The following is a 24,201-nucleotide window of genomic DNA, read 5'->3' as shown; positions in this document are numbered from 1 at the left end:
AAATTAGGATTGTTATTGTTTCTGTTGATGTTTAAAAATTCTATAACTTTTGATTGGTCTGTTCCAGTTCTAGTTTTCCTATAAGCCTGTTAATGTTGCTGTGTGATTTCGTATGTATGGCATGATAGCAGAAACATTTATATTCAGTTTTACAACTCCACGGCATGGGTGGGGAAGAAAGAAAATATATTTCCAGTCTTCAAGACAACATATTATGTCCCAGCAAAATAAGAAAAAGGTAAAACCAAGTCATAACCCTTATAGATAAATAATGCCATGGAAATAACTCCTAGATACACAGTGGAATCCAACAATGAATATCAAATCAATCTGCTTGATGTCCACTTGTAAATTAAAATGACTTGGTTGTTTAGCATTCTGATGCCTATGAAGAGAACACATTTACAATGTCTTCTCTCTAATGCAATGTGTTTTCTCTAATGCATGTCTTTGAAGAACCATTTTAGTTCCCTACTTATGTTTGTACCTGGGTTCTTTGCTACAAGCCCCACTTTCTTCACTGAAACCAAAGACCTGGTTAATAGTGTATCACAGTTAACGGATTATGTGAGGCCAGGGTGACTGTCCTGTTGACTTCATGGTTATTCACCTGAAGTTGTTGACCTTCTACAATTGAAGTCTCATATGTATTTTTCCAGTATGATTGGGACAGAATTGAATTTTTTTTCCATTTTGAGGAGCGAGCTAAGCATTTCCACAAGTCTTTCTTCAGTGTTTTCCTCAGCATGCTTCCCATTGGCCCTGGAGTAGTAGCATGCTTTCTAGTCACTCCAGGAATTCATAGTGTGGACTTAAGGAAGCCATTAAGACTTTAATGTGTGCCTCATAATGAACCTCATCTCAGTCCTTCAGGGAATTGACCTCAACCAAGAAAGTCTCTCTCAACCAAGAAAGTATAAGTTTTCCAAAGTTAAAAAGTACTCAAAATTTGAAGTAAATATTTTCATCATTCACATTTTCCTTCCTTTAATAAATGACAGAGTAAGCATAAAGAACTATAGAAGAAAAAAATTTAAAAAAAATTAAATGATACCTTTTTGCAGTGCTTTTTAGTTCACACAGCATAAGTGGAATTTTAACAAAAACCTATTATGATCTCAATCTGCTAAATAAAATGTGCCTTTCAACAGCCAGCTCGAGGCTGAGCTGATGTGAGCATGGACAAGCACAAAAGCACACTGCTGGGGTATTTTAATGTCTTTGTTTGATATCTCTGAATTCAAAAGAGCTTTTAAGCCGTAAATAGAACCCTACCTTTGTCATCTTTAAAATCTCCGCATCAGGTAGGTTAGTGTTGAATGTCACATCTTTTATGTAGGTTATTGCAATTTCATCCCCATCCATCTCCATATACATTTTCCACTTACAATCCTGGAATTAAAAACAAAATTATATAATTTGAGAAAGTGAAACAATTTTTTTTTAGTGTCAATGTTTCATAACACATAAAATATTCTAAATGAAGTATTATTGGAGTGGCTTTTTTTTTTTTTCTTTTTCAGTAAAAGGACATGAAATTAGATTCCTATGTATATCTAAGTAAGCCCCAGTTAGTGCAGCCTAGAGACATAATGTGTCAGTTTTAAGTGTTCTATTATAGGACTTACAAACTCAAAATCCTGAAGGGACCAGGCAGATAATAAAAAGGAGTAAAGCCAGGCAGTTTCCTTATAAAGCTTTAAGTGGCAACCTTTTAAAATAGACTCATTTAATTTACATATTAAACATTGTAGGAACATTTTTTCATTACCACAAAGAAATGTGGTTTTCTACTTTTCTTGAAATATAAGGCCCTCTTGATCCACCTTTAATCTTCCTAGATTGATAATGATGTGGGTTCAAGAAACTCTCACTTGCCTCTTAAGAAGGAAAACAACAATGCAAATGTGTTGATAAATGATAATGGACAACTAGGGAGTTATGGGGTGGGTGAGGGACTCCGGGAAACCAAAGAACAGTTCCCCTAAAGGCACAGCTACTTCGTGACTTCTGTTGATTGTTCCCATGTGGAAATATGAGCCCAGTTTTGCTAGGTCCTTTAATAGTTCATGAACAGCTGAGAATTAGGATCCTTATGTAAAACTCTTGATTTTTAAACAATGGTATGTTAATTAAATTTTTAATAAAATCACCATATAATGGAAAAGTGCTTTACACCATTCATTAACAGGAAAATGCAAATTAAAACCACAATGAGGTACCACTATACACCCATCAGAATGGCTGACTGATAACATCAAATGTTGGCTAAGATTTAGAGTTACTGGAACTCTCATATTAATATTAATACATTGTTGGTGGGAAATGGTACAATTGCTTCAGAAAAATTTTGATAATTTATTATAAAACCAAATATATGCCTATCCTATGACCCAGAAATTCTACTCCTAGGTATTTACCCAAGAGAAATGAAAAAAGTCTTGCCTAGGTATGTTCTTAGCAGCTTTATCATGTTAACTAGGAAACTTGAAACAAGCCAAGCATCCATCAAAATGAGAATGGATAAACTGTGATATATTCATAGAATGGAATACTACTTAGCAATACAAAGGAAGACATTACTGATGCATGCAACAACTTGGATAAATCTCAAAAACATTATAGTGAGTGAAAGAAGTATATAGAAAAAAAGAACAACCTAATGATTCCATTTATATGATATTCTAGAACAGACAAAACTAATTAATGGTAGAAAAATTCAGAAGGGTGCTTGCTTCTGCAGATGGGGACTTACAAGGGGTATAAGGAAACTTTCTGGGGGTAGCAGTGCTCTATTGATAGAGGTTTGGGTTACACAGGTACATGCATTGGTCAAAACTCAATGAATGTACATTTTAAATCTGTGTATTTCTCTTTTTAATTAATTTTATAGTGATTATTAAAACAGTTTTTTTGAGAAGGGGTCTTGCTCTGTTACCTAGGCTGGAGTATGAGTAGCATGATCTCCACTCACTGCAGTCTTGACCTGCCAAGCTCAAGCGATTTTCCTACTTCAGTCTCCTAAGTAGTTGGGACCACAAGCACGTGCCATCATGCTCAGCTAACATTTTCTTATTTTTAATTTTTTGTAGAGCTGGGGTTTCACTATGTTGTTGCTCAAGCTCGTCTCAAATTCCTGGGCTCAAGTGAACCTCCCACTTCAGCCTCCCAAAGTGCTGGGATTACAGGTATAAGCCACTGCACCTGAACTGCATTTCTTATTCTAGCACACTGAAATATTTAGGAGGAAGTATACTGATGTCTGCAAATTAATTTGAAATGTATCAGAAAATCAAGATTGATGGATGGCTAGAGGGAGGGGTAGATGGATAAACCAAGTATATGTGATAAGCCAAGTATAGTAAAATGTTAATGGTTGAATGGGGGCTATGAGGGTTCACTGTAAAATTCTTTCAACTTTGCTGTATAAATAATTTAATAATAAAAATGGGGATAAACAAAGGAAAATAAACTCATGTCTTTGTACCAAATTTGACCCCTGGACCATAAATGCACATTCTGTCTGTCTGTCCATCTACCTATTTTTTAAAATTTCCTTTTTAGAGATAGTATGTCGCTGTGTTGCCCAAAATGGTCTTGAACACTTGGTCTCAAGCAATCCTCCCACCTCAGCCTCCCAAGTAGCTGGGATAGAGGCATGAGCCATTGCTCCTGGCTCTGTGTTTATTGAAGAATGAAGAATCCTGAGGATTAAGGCTAATGTACCAAGCACCTTACATGCTGAAACGGGAAAATGCCCTCATAAATAAGAGTGGACCTGGAATGTTTCCTAGAGCAAGCTCAGACATAATTCTTATGGAAAGGCATCAACAAAGAGGCTGTTGAAAGCCCGTTGGCTTCAACAGGAAGCTGGGGGTGCCTGATGTTTTAGGAAAGCCTCTAGATGAATTGCAAACCAAGCAGGGCCCACGTCTGACCCTCTTTGCCCAGCCACATTCACAAAATGGAGAGCCAATTAGTGAAGGAAAAGGTCTATTCAATAAAATGAAAACCTGGCTCTTGGCTAACGTAAGTCAAATTAGTTTCTCAGAATTGACAAATCTCTCAGTATTTCTTTGTTTTGGAGCCACTGCTACCCAGGCAACGTGGGTTCTGAGATAACTGGGCAGGATAATGACTGTTTGGTGTCATGATTGCTCTTCTCTGAAATAGCAAGAACCTTCTCAAGGCAGCAGCTGGGATAAAAAGCCTTAGAAGAGATGAGTTTACTTAGTTCAGTTTCTTTTGCCTGTCAAGTTTGGGAATTAAGTTAGTCAAAAGCACAGTCAAAAGACCTTGAATGGCATGAAAATGCCTGAACTTCGCCTGCTTCACTCTCATCTCCTAACCAGAGAGCTCCCCCATGACTTCAAGCTATAAATCAGACCCTCCTTGGCACACTGTCAGAACAGCTCTGTGTGAAGAAGCGGCTGACAGGAGGGGAACTCACATTTGTGGAGCGCTTACTATGCTCTAGGCATGTCGCTGGGCACTTACACCATGCTATTTTATTGGATAGCCATCAGAACCCTGAAAGTCAGGCCTATTTTCCCTTTAGATGAATGAGAAAAATGAGGCTCAGACAGATTAAATAACTTTCCTAGGGTTTCATGACCAATATGTGGTTGACATCAGCACAAGGCTGCATGACTCCAAAGCCGGAGGAGATACTAATGGGGACAGACAAGCAGGAGAGGTAGCAGGTGAACCTGCTGGATGGTTTTGTCCAGCTCCATAAATGGGTCCAGCCATGGACAACAGGCAGGCGGAAGAAGGACCAGAGAAGATTTCGCTGATACAACCCAGAAAGCTGGTGGCCATCATTCTCCCTGCAGCAACTGCTTCCCTGCTCCCCAAAGTCCAACTTGGAGAAACACTGATGCAAATAATAGGGTTAGAGACCTTTTATTTTTAAATTCTCTTTTTCTCTTCTACTAAAGAAAGACTTTTACCTGAACCATAAAAGAAAGTAGCTACAGAAGGAATAAAACTATAATCAAGGAAGTCATAAGACAAGGAGGCCATCATGCATTTCACTAAAAAGTAGGTTCTGCTTGTTACAAAGCTGGGTAAGAGAGAAAGAGAATATGCTCCAACACGCAGGGCCCATGTAAATCATAAAGTTAATTTGACAATGGCCTGACCTAACTCCAGGTATCTTCAGGGCATCTATGATGTCATCGTTGCCTAGTTAACAAAAGTAATCCACAAATAAAGTAATGGAATTCCTTATATTCTGCTCAGTTTCAAATTAGCCTAAGGTATCCTTAATGTTTTTGCCATTTTGTGAGTCATAAATTGTCAATGACGATTGTCCACAACTCTGGGATTCAAATGGTTATTGAATTGGACTGGACACGCTGCAGACATTGAGATGCCATGTAACCAGTTCTTAACTGATCAACCACGGAAAAGGCTATCATTACAAATAAAATGAATTAAGTCATCAATAACATCACTAAAAATAACAATTCCACAAGTTTATGAGCCTAATATAGGGTTTTACTTACATATTTGCAACCTTTTCAGTACCTTGGCTGTGACAGGGACCAGGTATTGGGCACAGTAGACTCTGATGTTTTTTTTATTTTTTTATTTTTGAGACGGTGTCTCACTCTGTTGCCCAGGCTGGAGTGCAGTGGTGCAATCTCGGCTCACTGCAAGCTCCATCTCCTGGGTTCACACCATTCTCCTGCCTCAGCCTCCCGAGTAGCTGGGACTACAGGCGCCCGCCACCATGCCTGGCTAATTTTTTGTATTTTTAGTAGAGACAGGGTTTCACCATGTTAGCCAGGATGGTCTCTATCTCCCGACCTCGTGATCCACCCGCCTTGGCCTCCCAAAGTGCTGGGATTACAGGCGTGAGCCACCGTGCCTGGCCCAGTGGACTCTGATTTTAAAACCATTCACCATTTTTTTTTTTTTTTTGGAGACAGGTTCTTACTCTGTCACCTAGGCTGGAGAGCAGTGGTGCAATCTGAGCTCACTGCAGCATCAATCTCCCGGGCTCAAGCGATCTTCCCACATCAGCCTGCCAAGTAGCTGGGACCACAGGCATGCGTCTCCATGCCTGGCTAATTTTGCCTTCATTCTTTGTAGAGATGAAGTTTCACTATGTTGTCCAGGCTGGTCTGGAACTCCTGGGCTCAAGTGGTCCTCCTGCCTCAGCCTCACAAATTGCTGGGATTACAGGCATGAGCAGCTGCACCTGGCCCAGGTAAACTATTGATTTTGGCTTGGGGTGAGTGTTAGAAATGTGGGTACTGATTTTTGAATTAGAAATATTCAAGGATCACTTTGAATGTCTGTGAACAACTCTCAAAAGCAAACAGCTCTCTATTCTGAGGTCCTATGGGAACTGCAAAATACTCTTTTTTCAAAACCATCTCACCCTGGTAGTCTGAGATGCACCTGTTATTCACTCCTCTTACTAAGGTGTTAATGATTCCTATTAAAATGGAAACGGCACGGGAAAAGGCCATACCTTAAGTCATTACCAGCGGAAAATTGTGGGGCAAGGTGGGGCAAGATCACAAGTTTAAAGTTTGACTACCTGGGCCTGAATCCCGGTTTTGTCCCTTTTACCCCCAACCATAGCCAACTTATGTAACCTTTCTGAACCTCAGCGTCTTTACTCAGAAGTGGATTGTTGTGTCGTGTGAAGATTAAATAAGATAATGTAAATGCAGTTCCCAGCATTGTGCCAGAACCGAATTAGGAGCTCAAAAAGGAATAATTATCATTATTACCAATATGGTCACCAACACAGCTCCAATTAGTTTACTAGATTAGCTGGTTTGTCATCTAGCAGCCATAAAAGGGAATGGGACAGAGAACAAGGTAGCTTTGATGGGCGGAAGGTGTAAAGAGTGGGCTAGGAGAGGGACCCTGCTGGAGTGGGCAGGCTGGGTCAGCGCATCTCACTTGGGCAGGAGTCTGGGCATGCAGGGGGCTGGGAATCACTCGGATACCAGGGAGTGATCAGAGATGAAAAAGAGAAGATGCAGCCCAAGCGGCAACTTAACAATGGCCAGTTTCATGAAATGAATCAAAGAAGGAATAAATTCATATCTTCTTACATAGATGGATCATATAACACCAATTCTGACCTTCCCTGCTTTCACATATTCTGATTCAGCACTACTAAGAAGCAGCACCAGATGTCTGGAGGCATTACATATGACTGGCAGCCAGAGAGCCTTATCTTGGATGAGGAAACCAAAGCACAGAGAGATGAGGTAATTTGACTGAGGTCACACAGGTAGCAAGTGGTGAGGCACAAGTGATTGATGTGCATTTGCAGGGAGTGCTAATTACTCTTCAGCAGGAAAAGGGGACTAGCCCAGGAGCAGAGCTGGGCACTGGGAAGTGCTTTTGCTAGGGCTTCCAGTAGCAAAAAGTAGTTACCCGGAACTTTGCACTAGCTAGAAAATCTGCCTCTAAATGCAAATCTACAAGAAACAAATGGAATTTTGTTGGGGAGAGGGGAATGTTTGCATTTGACATGAATGAAAAATACAACAAGTCTAGTGGGTGCCCAGAATACGCATGTTTATCTGCTGAAATACCTGGGTAATTTTAGGAGCAAGTGTGTGGCTAATGGAGGATGAGAAAGCATTCCATCTGAACTGCTTAAGGATCGCCAATTATGTGAAAAAATTTTCTGAATTAAGACTACTGGCCAACTAAAACAGAAACTCTTACACTGTGAAGATAAAATCCTAAACACTTGGTTAATGCTAAATTAAGTATCTCTTTGTGAGAAATCACTATTCCACTCTCTGCAAGCTGTTTAAAATTTTTTAGAGTTCCAAGCTAGTACAAGTCATGCCAAACATCACAGACAAGTCATCTCCCACAAGGAAGAAAAAAGAGAATGAAGGAATGAAGAAAAGGGGGGAAGAGGTGAGGGAATAAAAAGAAATAAGATAGAGGTAAATTTTCCAAATAGGAAAAGAGATTAAAAGGTAGCACAAAAAACTAGAGTTTAAAGTTCTGGGCAATTCAGAGACAATAATCTCAATCTCTCTCTCTCTATTTTTCCCTATCAAAATGTAATTGCATTCATCAACATTATAGATAAACTGTTAAACAATCAAGACCAAGATCATTCAGGATATTTCAGAAAGAAACAGACTCCCAAAATTTGCCTTTCAGGCTTTTATAGATCACCTTTACCTGATGTTACAGACATTTAAAAAATTTTAAATATATTTTCTTATTGAGGCATAATTTGCATATAATAAAATGCACAGATTTTTAAGTGTACGGTTCAATACATTTTGACAAATGTATATATCTGTGTAACCACCTGAATAAGCAAGTTATTTCTGGTACCCCAGAACCTTCCCTCATGCCTATTCCCAGATAAGCTGCCTACATAACTGGGACACTGTTCCTGCTTCTATCACCATAGATTAAAGTTGACTGTTCTGGAATATCACAAAATTAGAATTTTACAGCAGGTACTTGTATATGTCTGGCATAATGTTTTTGAGATTTGTCTATGTTAATTAATCCTCACAGCCTTACCCTGTTATAGAGAGCACTGCCCCCATTTTACAGATAAGGGGACTGAGGCTCAGAAAATGGAGAGATTTGTAGCCAGGTCATTTGGCTTCGTAGGATGGGAATTCCAGTCCAGACATGCCAAGTCTAAGCTGAGAGGTTAATTTTCAAAATCCACCCCCACCCCCTAAAACCATGAATGGAGAAAAAGTAAAATCAACCAAGAATGCTCAGGGTTTCAGCCAAAAAGGCCTGTCTTGAGGAAGCAATTTAAAATATAAAATACAGAGGTCGGAATAAACTTTTTAAGATTCAAGGGAAGACTGGAAGAGCCAGTCTCATAGCAGGCAACTGACTGTTGTGAAATCTAAGAAGTAATGCAAGATGAAATAAGAATACGATAAAAATTTTGTTCATGCTGGTATTAAAAGTAGTAAGATGTTGACGATTTAGGTCTCTGAAGGCTCCTTTATATGAGTTGCTATTATCTAGCTCAGCTGCTGAAACCTGCAGTTTTAAAGGCAGGAGAGTGGAACATCCTGTGATAGCACCTGGGTTATTTATCATTAAGTATAACCCTGCTACACTATATTTTATTATGCTGCCTTTAAAAAAGATAATACAAGTATGGTTAATTTGCTTCTCTTCTTTATCTGTACAGTGTCATGACCCACCATGGCTTTGTCCCATGAGATTTGTTTTTTTAACCAAAAAGAAATCCACAAGAAACTCTCCCTAAAAATTCCATTAATAACCTCTTTCAGCGCGTATAGGTTGCAGGGTCTGGAACTAAGAATGTTTTAATCTCTTCAGCAAAACAATGTCTCATAATGATGTACAGGACTATTGCTGTACTGATGAAGAATCATACATAATTCAGCACCTTTCACTTGGCACCACTGTGATATCCTCATTAGCCGTGGCTCACAGTGTCTGTCAGATGGTGTCCATGCGAACGCAGGCATTATATTGTCTTTGAGATGTGCAGCTGCTTCCATGACACTGCCAGTATATAAAAACATGACGCCAGTTTGTTTTATTTAGTGCTAAACCTTCCAGTTTGTAAAAACAAGGCTGACACAGAGCCTGACATGAGGCAGTGAAAATAATTAGCTCTCATTTTCTCAGCCTCCTATTTCCTTCTCCCTGCTGTGTTCTCTTTCCACTAAACCACCACATGTCAGTCGAAATGGGAGGCAATTAGTGGGCTCATTTCAGTCCCCACAACTGTGCTGAAAAGAAAGTATTTATGATGGCACAATGAACAGCTGAAAGATTAAATAACATTTGCCTTTTGAAAAGAAAATGACTTCTAGCTAAATGGGCAATTTTTGATTATTCTCAAACAAGCTTAGAGTAGTTGGTTTTTAAAATACAAGAAAGGAAAATGAGTCATTTTTAGGTGAAAGAATCAAATAAAACTTGACACAGTAATGCAAATAACTGATGTTTTATTGCAAAATATGTAAATGCGTTATACCCTTAACAATGGCTTGTGTCTAAGGTCAGGGCAGATTGGTGCCAAGTAGACACCAGTGGAGATAAGGTTGTTATATTGCCTTTTTGGGAGTTGTTATCTGAGTTATGTATGAAAAAGGGGCTTTAAGGATGATGTTAAAATAAAGTGAAACAAATCAAGTGAGACATACTTTCATATGATGCATTACACACTTGACGATCTAAAATGGTTCAGATGTTAGTTGACATGTTTGGAAAGGGCTTTTTTTCCTTAACTGTATTTGAAATTGGAAAGTACTAGGTCTTCATGATGGAAAAAAAGAATAGTAAGTCTTGCTATTGATTTTTGAATAATTAAGAATCTATTCCGTGTCAGACTGGGTTTCTTAAGGAATATAGAAGTTGATCTCACTCATCTAAGCACTGCTTTAACATTTTTAAATGCTGGGAAATCTATGCAAATAAACTTTTATCCAGGATACTCAAAATATAAAAACATCTGTTCTACCTGATAAGTTCTTCTCCTGCCACCCCATGACTTTAGGGGTGACTGGAAGAAATATGATTTTCAAAGCAACAGTAACCTAGTCAATAGGCATTGTTTACCAGTTAAGCTATTACCAATTCAAATCCTAATGTCCAGGATTGATATGGTTGTCCTACGTCCTTGATTTTCCAACATAGTGCTTCTTCATTTTACTTCAAATAGTCTGTCCCTTTTATAGTCGATTATTCTCAACACCTAATTTTTGGTTTAGAAAACAAGCCACTGTGAGTACTGAGATCTCTTGCTGCAGAACTTACAGTGATCCTCAGAAGCTTTTTGAAAACTTGCTTCTAAAAGCAAAGATCTCTCTCCTACAGACAACTGTGCCTGTCATCATGGAGTCACAACTATGACTGTTTCCATGTTTTTTAAAGACAGTCACAAATTTACATTTTGTTTTTCTGTTTCCAGACTATATTCTTACTTTTTACAAAACTGAATCCCAATTTTTGATTCATGCATGATGGTCAGTATGAGACAATATGACAAAATGAGACAACGGTGACCCAGAGACCTAAGCCAACTAACAACGGATTCATTAGGAGACTGGAGCTCTCTCTGAGTTAAAGACACTTCTTATGATGGTTGGTAACCAGCAATAATGTGCTTGTAATTTACTCAAACCTGTGTTTTATCATGTACATCGCTATTTTAAAAGGAATTTGTAGTCTTGATTAAGAAGACTAAGAGGGACCCTACGGTGTGCTGGAGCCAGCTCTCATGAGCTGATTGCTTACAGCCATTCCCAGTTTCAAAGCCAGCGATGCCAGATTGGTAACTTGAAATCTGCCATCTTCACACCATGGAGATCTACACATGCTCCAAACCAGGGCTTCCTCCCATTGTGAGACACTTCCTGGCATGCTAGCGTGTATGTAGGACTGTCAATCCATTCAGCAGGTATGCACTGAGCACTTCGCCCAGCTCTGCTCTAGCTCTCTAGCTCTCTAGGTGGCTGGCCAACCCGTTTGACAGAGTACATTGCCACTCTCTGGAATTAGAAATCAGCAGCGAGTTATGCAGTTGTAAAATTCTGAGCTGCATTTGCTTCTTTGCTCAATTAAAACTTGTGATTCTTTCTCATTTAAAAAAAAAAACACTTTATTGAGATATGATTGACATGTGAAAAGCTCTACCTATTTAATGTATATAACCTGATGAGTTTGGAGATACATCTACAAGACAGAGTAGGGACGGGGCTCAGCCCCACCCCACCTCCACCAGTGTATTTTTTCCCATACATCCTCACTGACCGTGAGACCTTGTAAACTGTGAGGAAACTGAGAAGCAGCATTCCACGTCAGTCTCACTCAAGGGAGTTAACCCTATCACCCGCATGCACACAGAACCAAGAAAATGACCCATCCTAACCCCTTGCCTCATTATATTACTCAAATCCCCGTCCCAGGAGCTTATCTGCCATTTTTTGATCATGCGATGCATGTATTAACATGATTTCTCACTTTGCCTGCACACCCCATGCTCTGTCCTGCACATGTAATGACGTTCGTATACCTCATGCTTATTCATGTCACCCTTCTTAAAACACTGCAAGACCTGCCTTCAGAGAGCCAGTCGGAGAACTCTTGCTCCCATGCTGTCTCCTTGGGCTCCAGCATAGGCCCCAATAAAGCCCTGTCTGGGAAACTTTCTCACTCTCATGTTAATTTCTGTTGCATGAGAACTCAAGAACAGGTAGGTAATGTATGCACCTATGAGACCATCACCACAACCTATGCCATAAACATTTATCTATCACCTCCAAAAGTTTCCTCCTGCCCTCTTATTTATTACTTATTATTTTTACAAGAATGCTTAACATGAGATCAAATTTACAAATTTTAAGTATATAACAACCTGCTGTTAATTATAGATACTATGCTGTACAGTAGATCTCTAGAACTTATTCATCTTAGATACTTAGGCACACAAATACATGTGTGCATACATGTATTTTTTTCTCTCAACAAATAGATGATCATGGAAATAAACTTCCCTATACTTAATTTTTTTTTTTTTTTTTTTTTTGAGACGGAGTCTCGCTGTGTCACCCAGGCTGGAGTGCAGTGGCGCGATCTCGGCTCACTGCAAGCTCCGCCTCCCGGGTTTACGCCATTCTCCTGCCTCAGCCTCCGAGTAGCTGGGACTACAGGCGCCCGCCACCACGCCCGGCTAGTTTTTTGTATTTTTAGTAGAGACGAGGTTTCACCATGTTAGCCAGGATGGTCTCGATCTCCTGACTTCGTGATCCACCCGCCTCGGCCTCCCAAAGTACTGGGATTACAGGCTTGAGCCACCGCGCCCGGCCTCCCTATACTTAATTTTTAATAAACGTAAGATATATCAAAGTAAAGCGCTGCTTTTAGCTGTCCTGAAATTTCCAAAAAGTGTTGGCTGTACTTAGAAAATCCTTTTCTTTGTGCCCTGTTATTTTATTCATGTTTATCTGTCCATTTATAAAAATTGCACAATAGGGAAAAAAAGCCCTATTTGACAGTTTTTGATATTTATGGTGCTCTGAGAAAGGGCCTGGAGATTCAATTAAGTTTATTAAATGCAACATTTTATAAGCAATGTAATAAGGACTTAAAAGCACAATACAAGTGGGAAGCATTTGTAAAAGGCAGAATTTTTAACCTACAGATGACATGGCTGGAAAAGCAGAACTATTCATCGAATTTCTTCCGCTGGGGAGTGGCGGAAGAGGCCAGGTGTTAACAATGACAAGGGTGGAAGGCGGCTGAGGGAGTCAGCTGGGCAGGAAAGTGCTCTATTGATAAGCTACCACTTTGTGGGTATCAGTAATTCTGCTTCTACCTCTTCCAAAGATTCCTCTCATTTCTCTTCCTACTTTTCTTGCCTCTTTGAAATAGGAAATTGAAAGCGATGGTCATCTGGGAAGGAGTGGCTCTACTCCGGAAGCCTGGTCTTTCTTTAAGGAGTAGGTGCCGGTGTGTTCGGAGACTTGGGAGGGGCAGCGTGTTGTTTCCGTTACTTTTCCCCTAACCTCAGTCTCCTATCTATGTCAGGTAATCAATTTAGACCCACGGGAACCGAGCTTCAATCAGGTTTCCTTTGCCTCATTGGGGAGAGGAGGAAATAAGGACGCAAGGAACACAGTCTGTGACGGTTGAGCGGTTGAGCATTCGTAAGGAATGGACGACTCCCCAAAGAGTTGCTTCCTAACTCTGCTTTTAAATTTTTATGACACACGAAGTCTCAAAAAGATCTTGGTGAGAAAACTGCTGGGTGATTTGATAGTTTATCTCTTGGCAATTTGAGAATCAATATTCCTGCGTGGTGAGCTGGTAAGAGATATAATGATAAAATCTAGGCAGCTGAATATTTTAATAAAAAGGGGTGGTTGCCACCCTGGGGAGTGCATGAAGTCGCCCGAGATTCTGGAAGCCACTTTCCTTTTGTGCCAAGTCAAAGGCCTTAGATTGTAAAACACGGGGCACTTTGATTGCAAAAACAGAAATAGTGGTAATGTAGAATTAACTGACCCCCAAATGCCTTTTCATTACCAGTATACTTATTTTGGGGGACAATGGTATCTTCCAAAATGAGGCAGTGTGACACAGTAGTTAGACCCTCAGACTGAATCTGCGCCTTACTAAGTTGGAGCCTCTGGTGAGGAGCTTCACCTACGTGCCTCAGTTTCCTCATGAAGAGGATGATACGGAGATAATGTTCCCTGTCATATTGAGTTGTAACAATTACACAAAAATGCCCTTTGCAAAGTGCTCACCAGAAGTATGAAGTGATAATAATTATCCCTAGCATGGGAAACATTCAAGCAGAGAAAGACACTGTTTCTGCCAGTTTGATTGTCGTAACTTCCAGGTTGTCTCCACATATGACGTCATCTAAATTGTTATTATTATTATTATTTGAGATGAGTCTTTCTCTGTTGCCCAGCCAGGCTGGAGTGCAGTGGTGTGATCCTGGCTCACTGCAACCTCTGCCTCCTGGGTTTAAGCGATTCTGCTGCCCCAGCCTCCCTAGTAGCTGGGACTACAGGCGCCGTCCACCACGCCCAGCTAATTTTTATACTTTTAGTAGAGATGGGGTTTCACCATGTTGGCTAGGCTGGTCTCGATCTCCTAACCTCAAGTGATCTGCTCGCCTTGGCCTCCCAAAGTGTTGGGATTACAGGCATGAGCCACTGTGCCTGGTCTATGTCATTTAAATCAATAATTAACTTTACTCTTTAGGAGCAGGTCAAGTAAATGGGGGTAAAACTTGTTTCGCTTATTAATTTAAATTGCCAGTGAAGCCTTTGGTCTCATCATGATGTTTTCCCTGCTAGGTTGTTTCAGAAAAAGCACATTTCACTTGTGGGAGAATTCTTATAAGCGTCAGTGGGGCTGGAGCCTGGTCAGGTCCTGGCTCTTTGGAGGGATGTGGTTGTGAAGACTAAGCGCATGGGCAAGATGGCCCTGCAGCCACTCCTGACTATGATAGCAGGCACAGGCACTCAAACGCGGATCACCTTTCAGGGTTCTGCAAATCAACCTCATTTTGTGCCATCATCCATCTGGTTGTAAAATGAAGCTAAGAAAAATAACTTAATCTGAATTCTTAGGACAAAGGTGGACGGGGTTTTTCCTTTACCTATTTGTGTATAAGGTAATATTTTCCTGGCTTGCTCTTAGTAGGCTTAAAGTTGTGGAAATGACATAATTTTAAGGGGTAGTCAGTGGGTGGTCCTTCTCAAATGCAAAGGGAAAATGTAGCCACTATTTTCATGATAAAGTCACTGTCATACCTTATTCTCAATGGCTGCCATTACAACACATTTTTCATTTTGCTTGTAAAAGAAAAGGTGAAATCCAGCAAATGCCTCTGCTATGCAAACTCTTCGGTTTGGAGAGAATTTGCAAAGCTCCAGTTTTCTCTTGGAAAGCTTATTCTGGTCATGGAGGTGGGGATGGACTTAAAGTTTTCACCTTTCCCGTGAAGATGGTTTTATGAGAACTTGATTAATTGGGACTTGAAGGAAGCCTTTTTTTCTGGGTTCTATCTTTAAGGCCCAAGGCAACAAGGTTTTTGTGTGGGGAACTGAAATTTCAATTCAAAGCACATTAATCAGAAAATATTTCATAATGCTAAGACATAGGCTGGCATAGCTGGTATACTTTAGAACAGGACAGTAATTTATTCTAGGATTGCTTTATATAGGTTTACAGATGGCTTAAATGTTGTGGCTCAGGTGTGAGATCTAGCACGTATTTACTACAAAGACAATAATAAAGATGTAATTTCTGGTCTTAGCTCTGTCTTTGCCTCACCCCAGGCAAGTCATACACTTCCTCTTGTTATCTCTTTCTGAATCAGCAGTGATCATACTATGAGTTATGCATCCCACCCAAATGCCAACAGGAGAAAGGAGATGACATTTATAGAATACCTGAGCTCTTTAGAATGTATTCTCTAAGCAAAAGCCTTAAGCATTATATTCTGGAAATTATTCTGCAACTGCCCACCAACCTCTTCAAGCCCCAATAAAATACTCATCCTTCTAAAATAGCTTTTCTTTTTTTTTTTTTAAGTTAAAAATTTATTGACATTCTGAAAATATAATCATTGCAAAAAACTATTTAATATTGCTTTTAATTTATCACAGGAGTTACTTCCCAAAAATGTTAATCACAGCTGGATTGAAAGAGTCTTTGGGAAATGTGGCAATGTTGTTTATATAAGTATACCACATTATAAGTCTACTGGAGATCCAAAGGGATTTGCGTTTGTGGAATTTGAAACAAAAGAACAAGCAGCAAAGGCAATTGAGGTAGGTCCAGATCCTGAAGTCAGAACAGGCAAGAGGAAGAGAAGCAGCTCTGAAGATGCAGAGTCCCTTCCTGAATTAGTTCCCAAAGATTCCTGTCCTCCTCCAGAAGGGTAAAAGGCAGGGACTTCAGCCACTTCTATTTATACTATTCTTAACTCCTGAAATCCAAAATAGCTTTTCCTGGCCGAGCGCGGTGGCTCAAGCCTGTAATCCCAGCACTTTGGGAGGCCGAGACAGGCGGATCACGAGGTCAGGAGATCGAGACCATCCTGGCTAACGTGGTGAAACCCCGTCTCTACTAAAAAATACAAAAAAACTAGCCGGGCGAGGTGGCGGGCGCCTGTAGTCCCAGCTACTCGGGAGGCTGAGGCGGGAGAATGGCGTAAACCCGGGAGGCGGAGCTTGCAGTGAGCTGAGATCCGGCCACTGCACTCCAGCCTGGGCGACAGAGTGAGACTCCGTCTCAAAAAAAAAAAAAAGCTTTTCCTGTTGAACCTCACCCATTCCAGTCACTTCTTTATACTTTTAGCACCTTAGCATCATATTCACATTGCATATTTCACTTTTGATCCACCACTTTATAACATCATCTCTCTAGTTGCCCACACTAGAAACCTCGGCACCCTCCTGGCCCCTCCCTCCGACTTGCTGTGTCTCCAGCTAGTGACAGAATCTAATCCGTTTCAGTGTGTCCTGGGACCCATGGCACTGGCACAGGCTCAGCGCTTTGACATTTTTCACCTGGTTGTCTCCACTGCCCACTCACAGATCTTTGTCACTCTAGCCTGGCCCCTTTCCAATTCATCCTTCTCTGTGCTTCTGAAAGATCTGTTAAAAACATACATCTGATCCTATCTGCTCTTTTCTTAAAATCCTTAAAACTCCTTGGCTTAGCACATAAGACAGTGCTTTTTCTGGATGCTAGCTCCCTTTCTGGGCACTCCCTTTGGCATCCCCCTGTTCCATGGTAAGTCTTTCCAGAGGGAGGATGCTTGAGTTGAGTCATGAAGTCCCCTCAAAATTATTCCAAGAAGAGCTCCCTGTGTTTTCCTGGCTTCGTGCTTTTGAGCTTTTGCACACATGGTTTCTTCTGCCTTCAATGTCCTCTCCTTACCTAGTCATTCTTAGTGGCTTTAACATTTAGCTTAAGCAACACGTCTACCAAGAAGACTTCAAGGACCCTCCCTCACCCCTTTCCCATCTGTTGTAGATCCTCATCCAGTGATCTCCCACAGAACTATGTAAATGGCTTTGTAAAAACTCATCATTCTGTACCATAGCCATTCATGAATTTTGTCTGCTGCTCATGATAAGCTGTAGATTCCGTAAAGGCTGGGATTGTACTTTTTGATTTTATATAAAAATCTAGCGTCTACCTTAGAGCCAGGCACAAAGCAGGTCCTCAGTAAATGCCTGCCAAATGAATAGATAAAATTATTACTCTGGGCTGGATGCGGTGGCTCCCAGCTGTAATCCTAGCACTTTGGGAGGCTGAGTCGGGCAGATCACGAAGTCAGGAGCTCAAGACCAGCCTGACCAACATGGTGAAACCCTGTCTCTACTGAAAATACAAAAATTAGCCAGGTGTGGTGGCATGCCCCTATAATCCCAGCTACTCAGGAGGCTGAGGCAGGAGAATTGCTTGAACCTGGAAGGCAGAGGTTGCAGTGAGCCAAGATTGTACCACTGCACTCCAGTCTAGGCAACAGAGTGAGGCTCTGTCTAAAAAAAAGGATTACTCTGGATGGGTGACCAAGGAACAGCAGAGGATCAAAAGCTGCAGCAACTTTAGGGCTTATAGATAATCTATGACTCAAGAAGTCTACATCATTATGGCCAAAAACAGACCATTGTATTCAGTCTCAAATATTATCCAAAGCTCCTTATTTTTACTAAAACATAGATTTTTCAGTTTTCCATATTATTAAATTATTTCTTTTTAAATTGAAAATATTTTCTTGGCCATGCACAGTTGCTTACACCTGTAATCCCAGCACTTCAGGAGGCCGAGGTGGTGGATCACCTGAGGTTGGGAGTTTGAGACCAGCCTGGCCAACAAGAGAAACCCCTTCTCTACTAAAAATACAAAATTAGGCCGGGTGCGGTGGCTCACGCCTGTAATCCCAGCACTTTGGGAGGCCGAGGCGGGCGGATCACGAGGTCAGGAGATCGAGACCATCCTGGCTAACACAGTGAAACCCCGTCTCTACTAAAAATACAAAAATATTAGCCGGGCGTAGTGGCGGGCGCCTGTAGTCCCAGCTACTCGGGAGGCTGAGGCAGGAGAATGGCGTGAACCTGGGAGGTGGAGCTTGCAGTGAGCTGAGATCACGCCACTGCACTCCAGCCTGGGCGGCAGAGCGAGACTCCGTCTCAAAAAAAAAAAACAAGATTAAAAAAAAAAAAATACAAAATTAGCTGGGTGTGGTGGTGCATGCCTGTAATCCAAGCTACTCAGGAGGGTGAGGCAGGAGAATCATTTGAACAAGGGAGTCAGAAGTTGTGGTGAGCCAAGATCGCACCATTGCACTCCAGCCTGGGCAACAAGAGCAAAACTCCGTCTCAAAAAAAAGAAAAAAATTTTTTTTTCTTGGTTGAGATGTCTTTTCACAAGTCTTTTCCAAGGAAAAATTTTCTCTCTTACCACCTACAAGCCATAACAAAGCTTAAAGATAACTCATAAATTCATTGTCACGGAATCAAGAAAACCAGAACAGGCAAATTGAAATGTGCAATTTGTTTACCATCAGATGAACTTAGGGGTGCCCACAGCTGCAGAATCTCAGGGTTAGAAGGACTTCTGATGTTGTTGGAGACAGAAGGACTTACTTTCCTGTCCCCTTTCCAGGCTCCTTCTAACAACAGGAATGAATTGACAGTGATCCATTGACAGAGGGAAAAGTATTCATATGTAAGAAACCTGGGTCCAGAGCAGCTCTCACTCAACCAAATTCTGTGGCCAAAACAAGCGAGGTAAGGATTTTCATTCAGCAGGTAAAGAAACACCTGCAGTGATGCAGGCAAGACACACTCTTGCTTAGGTGTCTAGAAAGGGCATCTTTAAAAAACAATTAATGTTTATGTGTATATACTAGGTGTATATATTTTTGGTGTATATGTGATTTTTTTTTTTTTCTTGAGATGATGTCTCACTCTGTTGCCCAGGCTAGAGTGCAGTGGCACAATTTTGGCTTTCTGCAGCCTTGACTTCCTGAGCTCAAGTGATCCTTCCCACTTTAGCCCTTCCAAATAGCTAGGACTACAGGCATACACTACAACATCCAGCTACTTTTTGTATTTTTTATAGAGATGGGGCTCCACCATCTTGCCCAGGCTGGTCTCGAACTCCTAGGCTCAAGCATTCCACCAGCCTCAGCCTCCCAAAGTGCTGGGACTACAGGTGTGATCCACTGCACCCAGTCCACGTGATGCTTTGATACAAGCATACGATAGGTAACAATCACATCAGGATAACTGAGGGCATCCTTGACCTCATTTCTTTGTGTTAGGGACATCCCAATTATACTCTTTTAGTTATTTTAAAATACGTATTAAATTATTGCTTACTGTAGTCATCCTGTTGTTCTATCAAATAATAGATCTTATTCATTCTGTCTATGTTTTTACCCATTAACCATCCCAGCATCCTCCTGCCCTCCCCTGCGATGCTTCCAAGCCTCTAGTAATCATCATTCTACTATCTCCATGAGTTCAAGTGTCTTAATTTTTAGCTCCCGTCTTTCTGTGACTGGCTTATTTCACTTAACATAAGATCCTCCAGTTCCACCCATGTTGTTGCAAATGATAAGGTTTCATTCTATTTTATGGCTGAACAGTATGCCACTGTGTATATGTACTCCATTTTCTTTATCTATTCATCTGTTGATAAGCGCTTAGGTTTGCTTCCAAATGTTGGATATTGTGCACAGTGCTGCAGTAAACAGGAGTACAGATATCTCCTCAATATATTGATTTCCGCTCTTTTGGTTATATACCTAGCAGTGGGATTGCTGGATCATTTACATTCCCACCTTGTACGAAGGTTCTCCTTTCTCCACATCCTCACCAGCATTCATTATTGCCTGTCTTTTGGATATAAGCCATTCTAAGTGGGGTGAGATGACATCTCACTGTGGTTTTGATTTGCATTTCCCTGATAATTACTGACATTGAGCCATTTTCCATATACCTGTTGGCCATTTGTATGTCTTCTTTTGAGAAATCCCTATGAAGATATTTTGCCCATTTTTAACTGGATTATTAGAAATAGCATCTTTTGAAGACCCAGGAAAAACTCAACCCCTCACAACAATTTCCAGTCATTCCCAGGCACTGGTTCCCAGGAATGGCCTGGAGCAAGCACGGTTTCACTGAGGAAAGGCCAGGGCCAGCTGAGCCTACCACAGCAATCGGTAGGCTCACACAGCTTGTGAGGTGCATTTATAAGGTCCCTTGGCTTCCCTGAAGGGAAGGCTTCCATAAGAGCTTGGGTTCTGGGACCAGAGCAACCTGCATTCAAATCTTTATTCTGCTATTTGCTAGCCATGTAAGTTATTTAACCTGTCTGAGCCTCAGTTTCCTCATTCGCAAAATAAGGGAAAGTAGTTTTCACACTTCAGTACTGTTTGCCTGGTACACAATAAGTGGTCAGCTAACAGAAGTTATCATTATTATCATTAGCTATTTATGATCATCGAAAGTAACAGAAACCTACTGTAATTCTAATTCGTAGGCTACCTAGGCCAAATAATTTTTCCAGACTTTCAAAATGACATAAACTGAAAGGCTGATTGAAGAAGTTTTGCTCAAATGCCCTGCCACCCTATTTAGAGCAGATAATTTGTGTCTCCACATGGCCTGCAGTTCCATTCTTAGTTTTTATTCTCGGTATTATAAGGCTGCTTTCTCTTACGAAACAGGAATCAGGAAGCTGCGGCATGAGCGGTATACACAGTCTGGTATCCACGCCCCCCTTCCCTGTCCATGCTTTACTGTGAATTATCCTGATGTTTGGGTGGCCTCACATGGGCGTCTTCAGCTGACTGAGAAAGTAAGATTCCTAGACTGGATTACAGAGGCAGCTGGCAGCCTTTCAGCTAAATTCTATTTTATAAAGTCTATAAATTTACTCAGAATCCAGTTACCAGCTGGTAGGGGGTGTATAAAACCATGGAGTTACAGAAGAGAAAAAAGAGTAATTCGATTGAGATTTATCCAAAGGATTTAAAATGTGATTTACCTGTGGGCCAGTTCCTGGTTTCAAGTGAAAACCAAAAACCAGTTCCAGGTTCACTAATTTTTCCTCATTTTCTTCCGGTTCACCTCCTGAGTCCTAAAACAGGAAACCAAGCACCAATTATCCTAGATGTTGTCTTTACTTCTCATGTAAAGAAGATGATAGCTTAGCACTAGTTTTTTTTTTTTTTTTTTTTTTTTTTTCCTATTCTAATCCATTAACTTTTGGTTATTTTGGATTAAGCTACAAATGATAATTACATCAAGCAAGAGAAATGACATATTATGCCTTTTAGAACTTTGCCAAATGATTTATTTCATGCAGTTCAAATTGAATGTCACTGTCTCACATTTATCACAATGCATCTTGCATTGTGCAATTTTACCCTAGAAATGCACTTAGCACCTCGAGATGCATTGTGAGATTTCAGCTTGAGAGGTTCACAACACATAGGGCATTTACAAGCTATTCCTGAAGAGGAATTACGCAGTGGATGGAGGACGCAAATGTGGATGGAGGATGAAGCAGAGGAACAAAACAAATCTTTGAGGGCTTAGAGATGAAAAACTATAGCTGTTAGTGAATAAGTAAAGTTCTGTATATGAATTGCAAGTATTTGCTGATTTTAAACAAATTATGCCATATTCCTTTAGAGTAGATTCAAAATGTTAAGTATACTAATATGTTATTCAAACAGTAAACCTCCCATCCCCTATGAAAGTGATGATTGAGCGCTCCAGGGTATGAATTCTCTCAGTGACTTACATGTTGAAAAGTATCCAGGCCCAGGTGGGAGGCCACAGGACCTCACCTACAATGTTGGCACTTAGAACTCCTAGCCACTAAAGTGAGGTGTGTTGTTCTTATCATGAACAAATTGTTAATATTTCAACTTGTGGGGAACAAGGGTGTTCAATTTATACACATCCCTTGCTTCAAAGGGCCTTTTGTTAGACAGATGTGATGAAATTTCACTTCAAACAACCATTTCCGACATTGGCAAATTTAGGTGTGGATGCAGCAGGTGCATGTGTCAATAAAGGTAGCATTAGTGTCCGTAAGAAAAACCTCACTTACCTTAATTAGCGGTGGGAAGTGAAACAAGTTTATGTAATCATGGGTTAATTTCTCAATGGCTGACTGTTAAAAAAAAATCATACGACTTTATTAATGATCCAACAATACCAAGAGAAGATTAAAATCATTGGGTACAAACAAAAACATTCCTTATTTACCTAGTTCATAAAATATCTTGGGGGCATTAATATCCAACGTCTATTGAGAATAAATCTCATTGTCCAAAGCAGTGTAGGTGGTTTGTAATTATTTAAAGGACCAGAAATTTTTAAAAATTATTTTTTCTTTTGGAGACCGGGTCTCATTCTACCATGCAGGCTGGAGTGCAGTAACACTATCATAACTCACTGCAGCCTTGAACCCCTGAGCTCAAGAGATTCTTCCATCTCAGCCTCCCAAGTGGCTGGGACTCAGGCATACAGCACCACACCAGCTAATTTATTTTATTTTATTTTTTGTAGAGATGGGGTCTTACTCTGTTGCCCGGGCTGGTCTTGAAATCCTGGCCTCCTGCCTTGACCTCTCAAAGTACTGGGATTACAGGGATGAGGCCAAGAAAAGGAAGACATTTTAAAGATGTTGAACCTCAGACTAAGCAATAAATAAAACCATTTTTCAAACACCGGCAGAGTATAGTACTGAGAAGTGGATGTTCTAGGGTACAGAATGCAGGTGCCACTCTGAGTAACGGTGAGAAAAGCAACATAGCACATGAGTATAACACCAGACTTTCAGGAAGGCTAGAATCTCACTAAAAGGTTGATTGCATTATAAGAACATTTCTATGGATATGTGTCCAACATCACCTCTGCCAATGAAACACAAAGAAATCTGAAAGGAAAGGAAGACAATTTATGATGATGTTTTGGATACTCAGCAGGCACAGTTCAGATTTTCTAAGAACTGATTGCGGAGAGAGTAAAAAAGTACCAACCTGAGAAAATTAGATGCATTTTATTTTAAAGCAAAATAAAAACTGTTGACAGCTGACAATGTAATGAACACGTATTGGGTGTTCAATCCTACTTCTTACACTCAGCTCCTTCACACGAGGGCTTGCAGGCTCAGAGAAGAAGGGAGCCATGGTCAGGCTTAAAGGGAGGGACAAACACACAGCAAAAGAATGGGTCGGGGCTGGGTGTGGTGGCTCACATCTGTAATCCCAGCACTTTGGGACGCTGAGGTGGGCGGATCATGAGGTCAGAGGTTCGAGACCAGCCTGACCAACATGGTGAAGCCCCATCTCTACTAAAAATACAAAAATTAGCCAGGTGTGGTAGTCCGCGCCTATAATTCCACCTACTCAGGAGGCTGAGGCAGGAGAATCGCTTGAAACCGGGAGGTGGAGGTTGCAGTGAGCCAAGATTGCACCATTGCACTTCAGCCTGCACAGCAGAGTAAGACTCCAGCTAAAAAAAAAAAAAAAAAAAAAAAAAAAAAAAGAATGGATGGATATACTACTCCACTGTCCAGTTTGATCACCTACCATTCCATTTAAGGACTGAGAGACTCTTGGAGAAAGTACACAACAATTGTGCCTTCCTCAGTGAAAGCGCAAAGAATAAAGGATACATTCTTACC

At 40.7% G+C, this 24,201-nt stretch overlaps 1 protein-coding gene across 3 annotated transcripts in view; it reads right to left on the bottom strand.

Annotated features, from left to right (window-relative positions):
* MAP3K20 (mitogen-activated protein kinase kinase kinase 20) overlaps positions 1–24,201 on the bottom strand; it is a 194,255-nt gene that overhangs the window by 7,750 nt on the left and 162,304 nt on the right. For all 3 annotated transcript variants that reach the window (XM_001086798.5, XM_015110384.3, XM_015110385.3), the window contains 3 exons: positions 22,621–22,683; positions 21,547–21,639; positions 1,276–1,392 (listed from right to left, as the gene is read on the bottom strand). In XM_001086798.5, the coding sequence (XP_001086798.4) occupies positions 1,276–1,392; positions 21,547–21,639; positions 22,621–22,683 (273 nt within the window). The remainder of the gene's footprint in view (positions 1–1,275; positions 1,393–21,546; positions 21,640–22,620; positions 22,684–24,201) is intronic.

This window comes from Macaca mulatta, chromosome 12, assembly GCF_049350105.2.
Source record: "Macaca mulatta isolate MMU2019108-1 chromosome 12, T2T-MMU8v2.0, whole genome shotgun sequence".
Taxonomy (NCBI): domain Eukaryota; kingdom Metazoa; phylum Chordata; class Mammalia; order Primates; family Cercopithecidae; genus Macaca; species Macaca mulatta.
The sequence above is the reverse complement of the archived record's forward strand: the minus strand, read 5'-3'. Positions and strand labels throughout refer to the sequence as shown.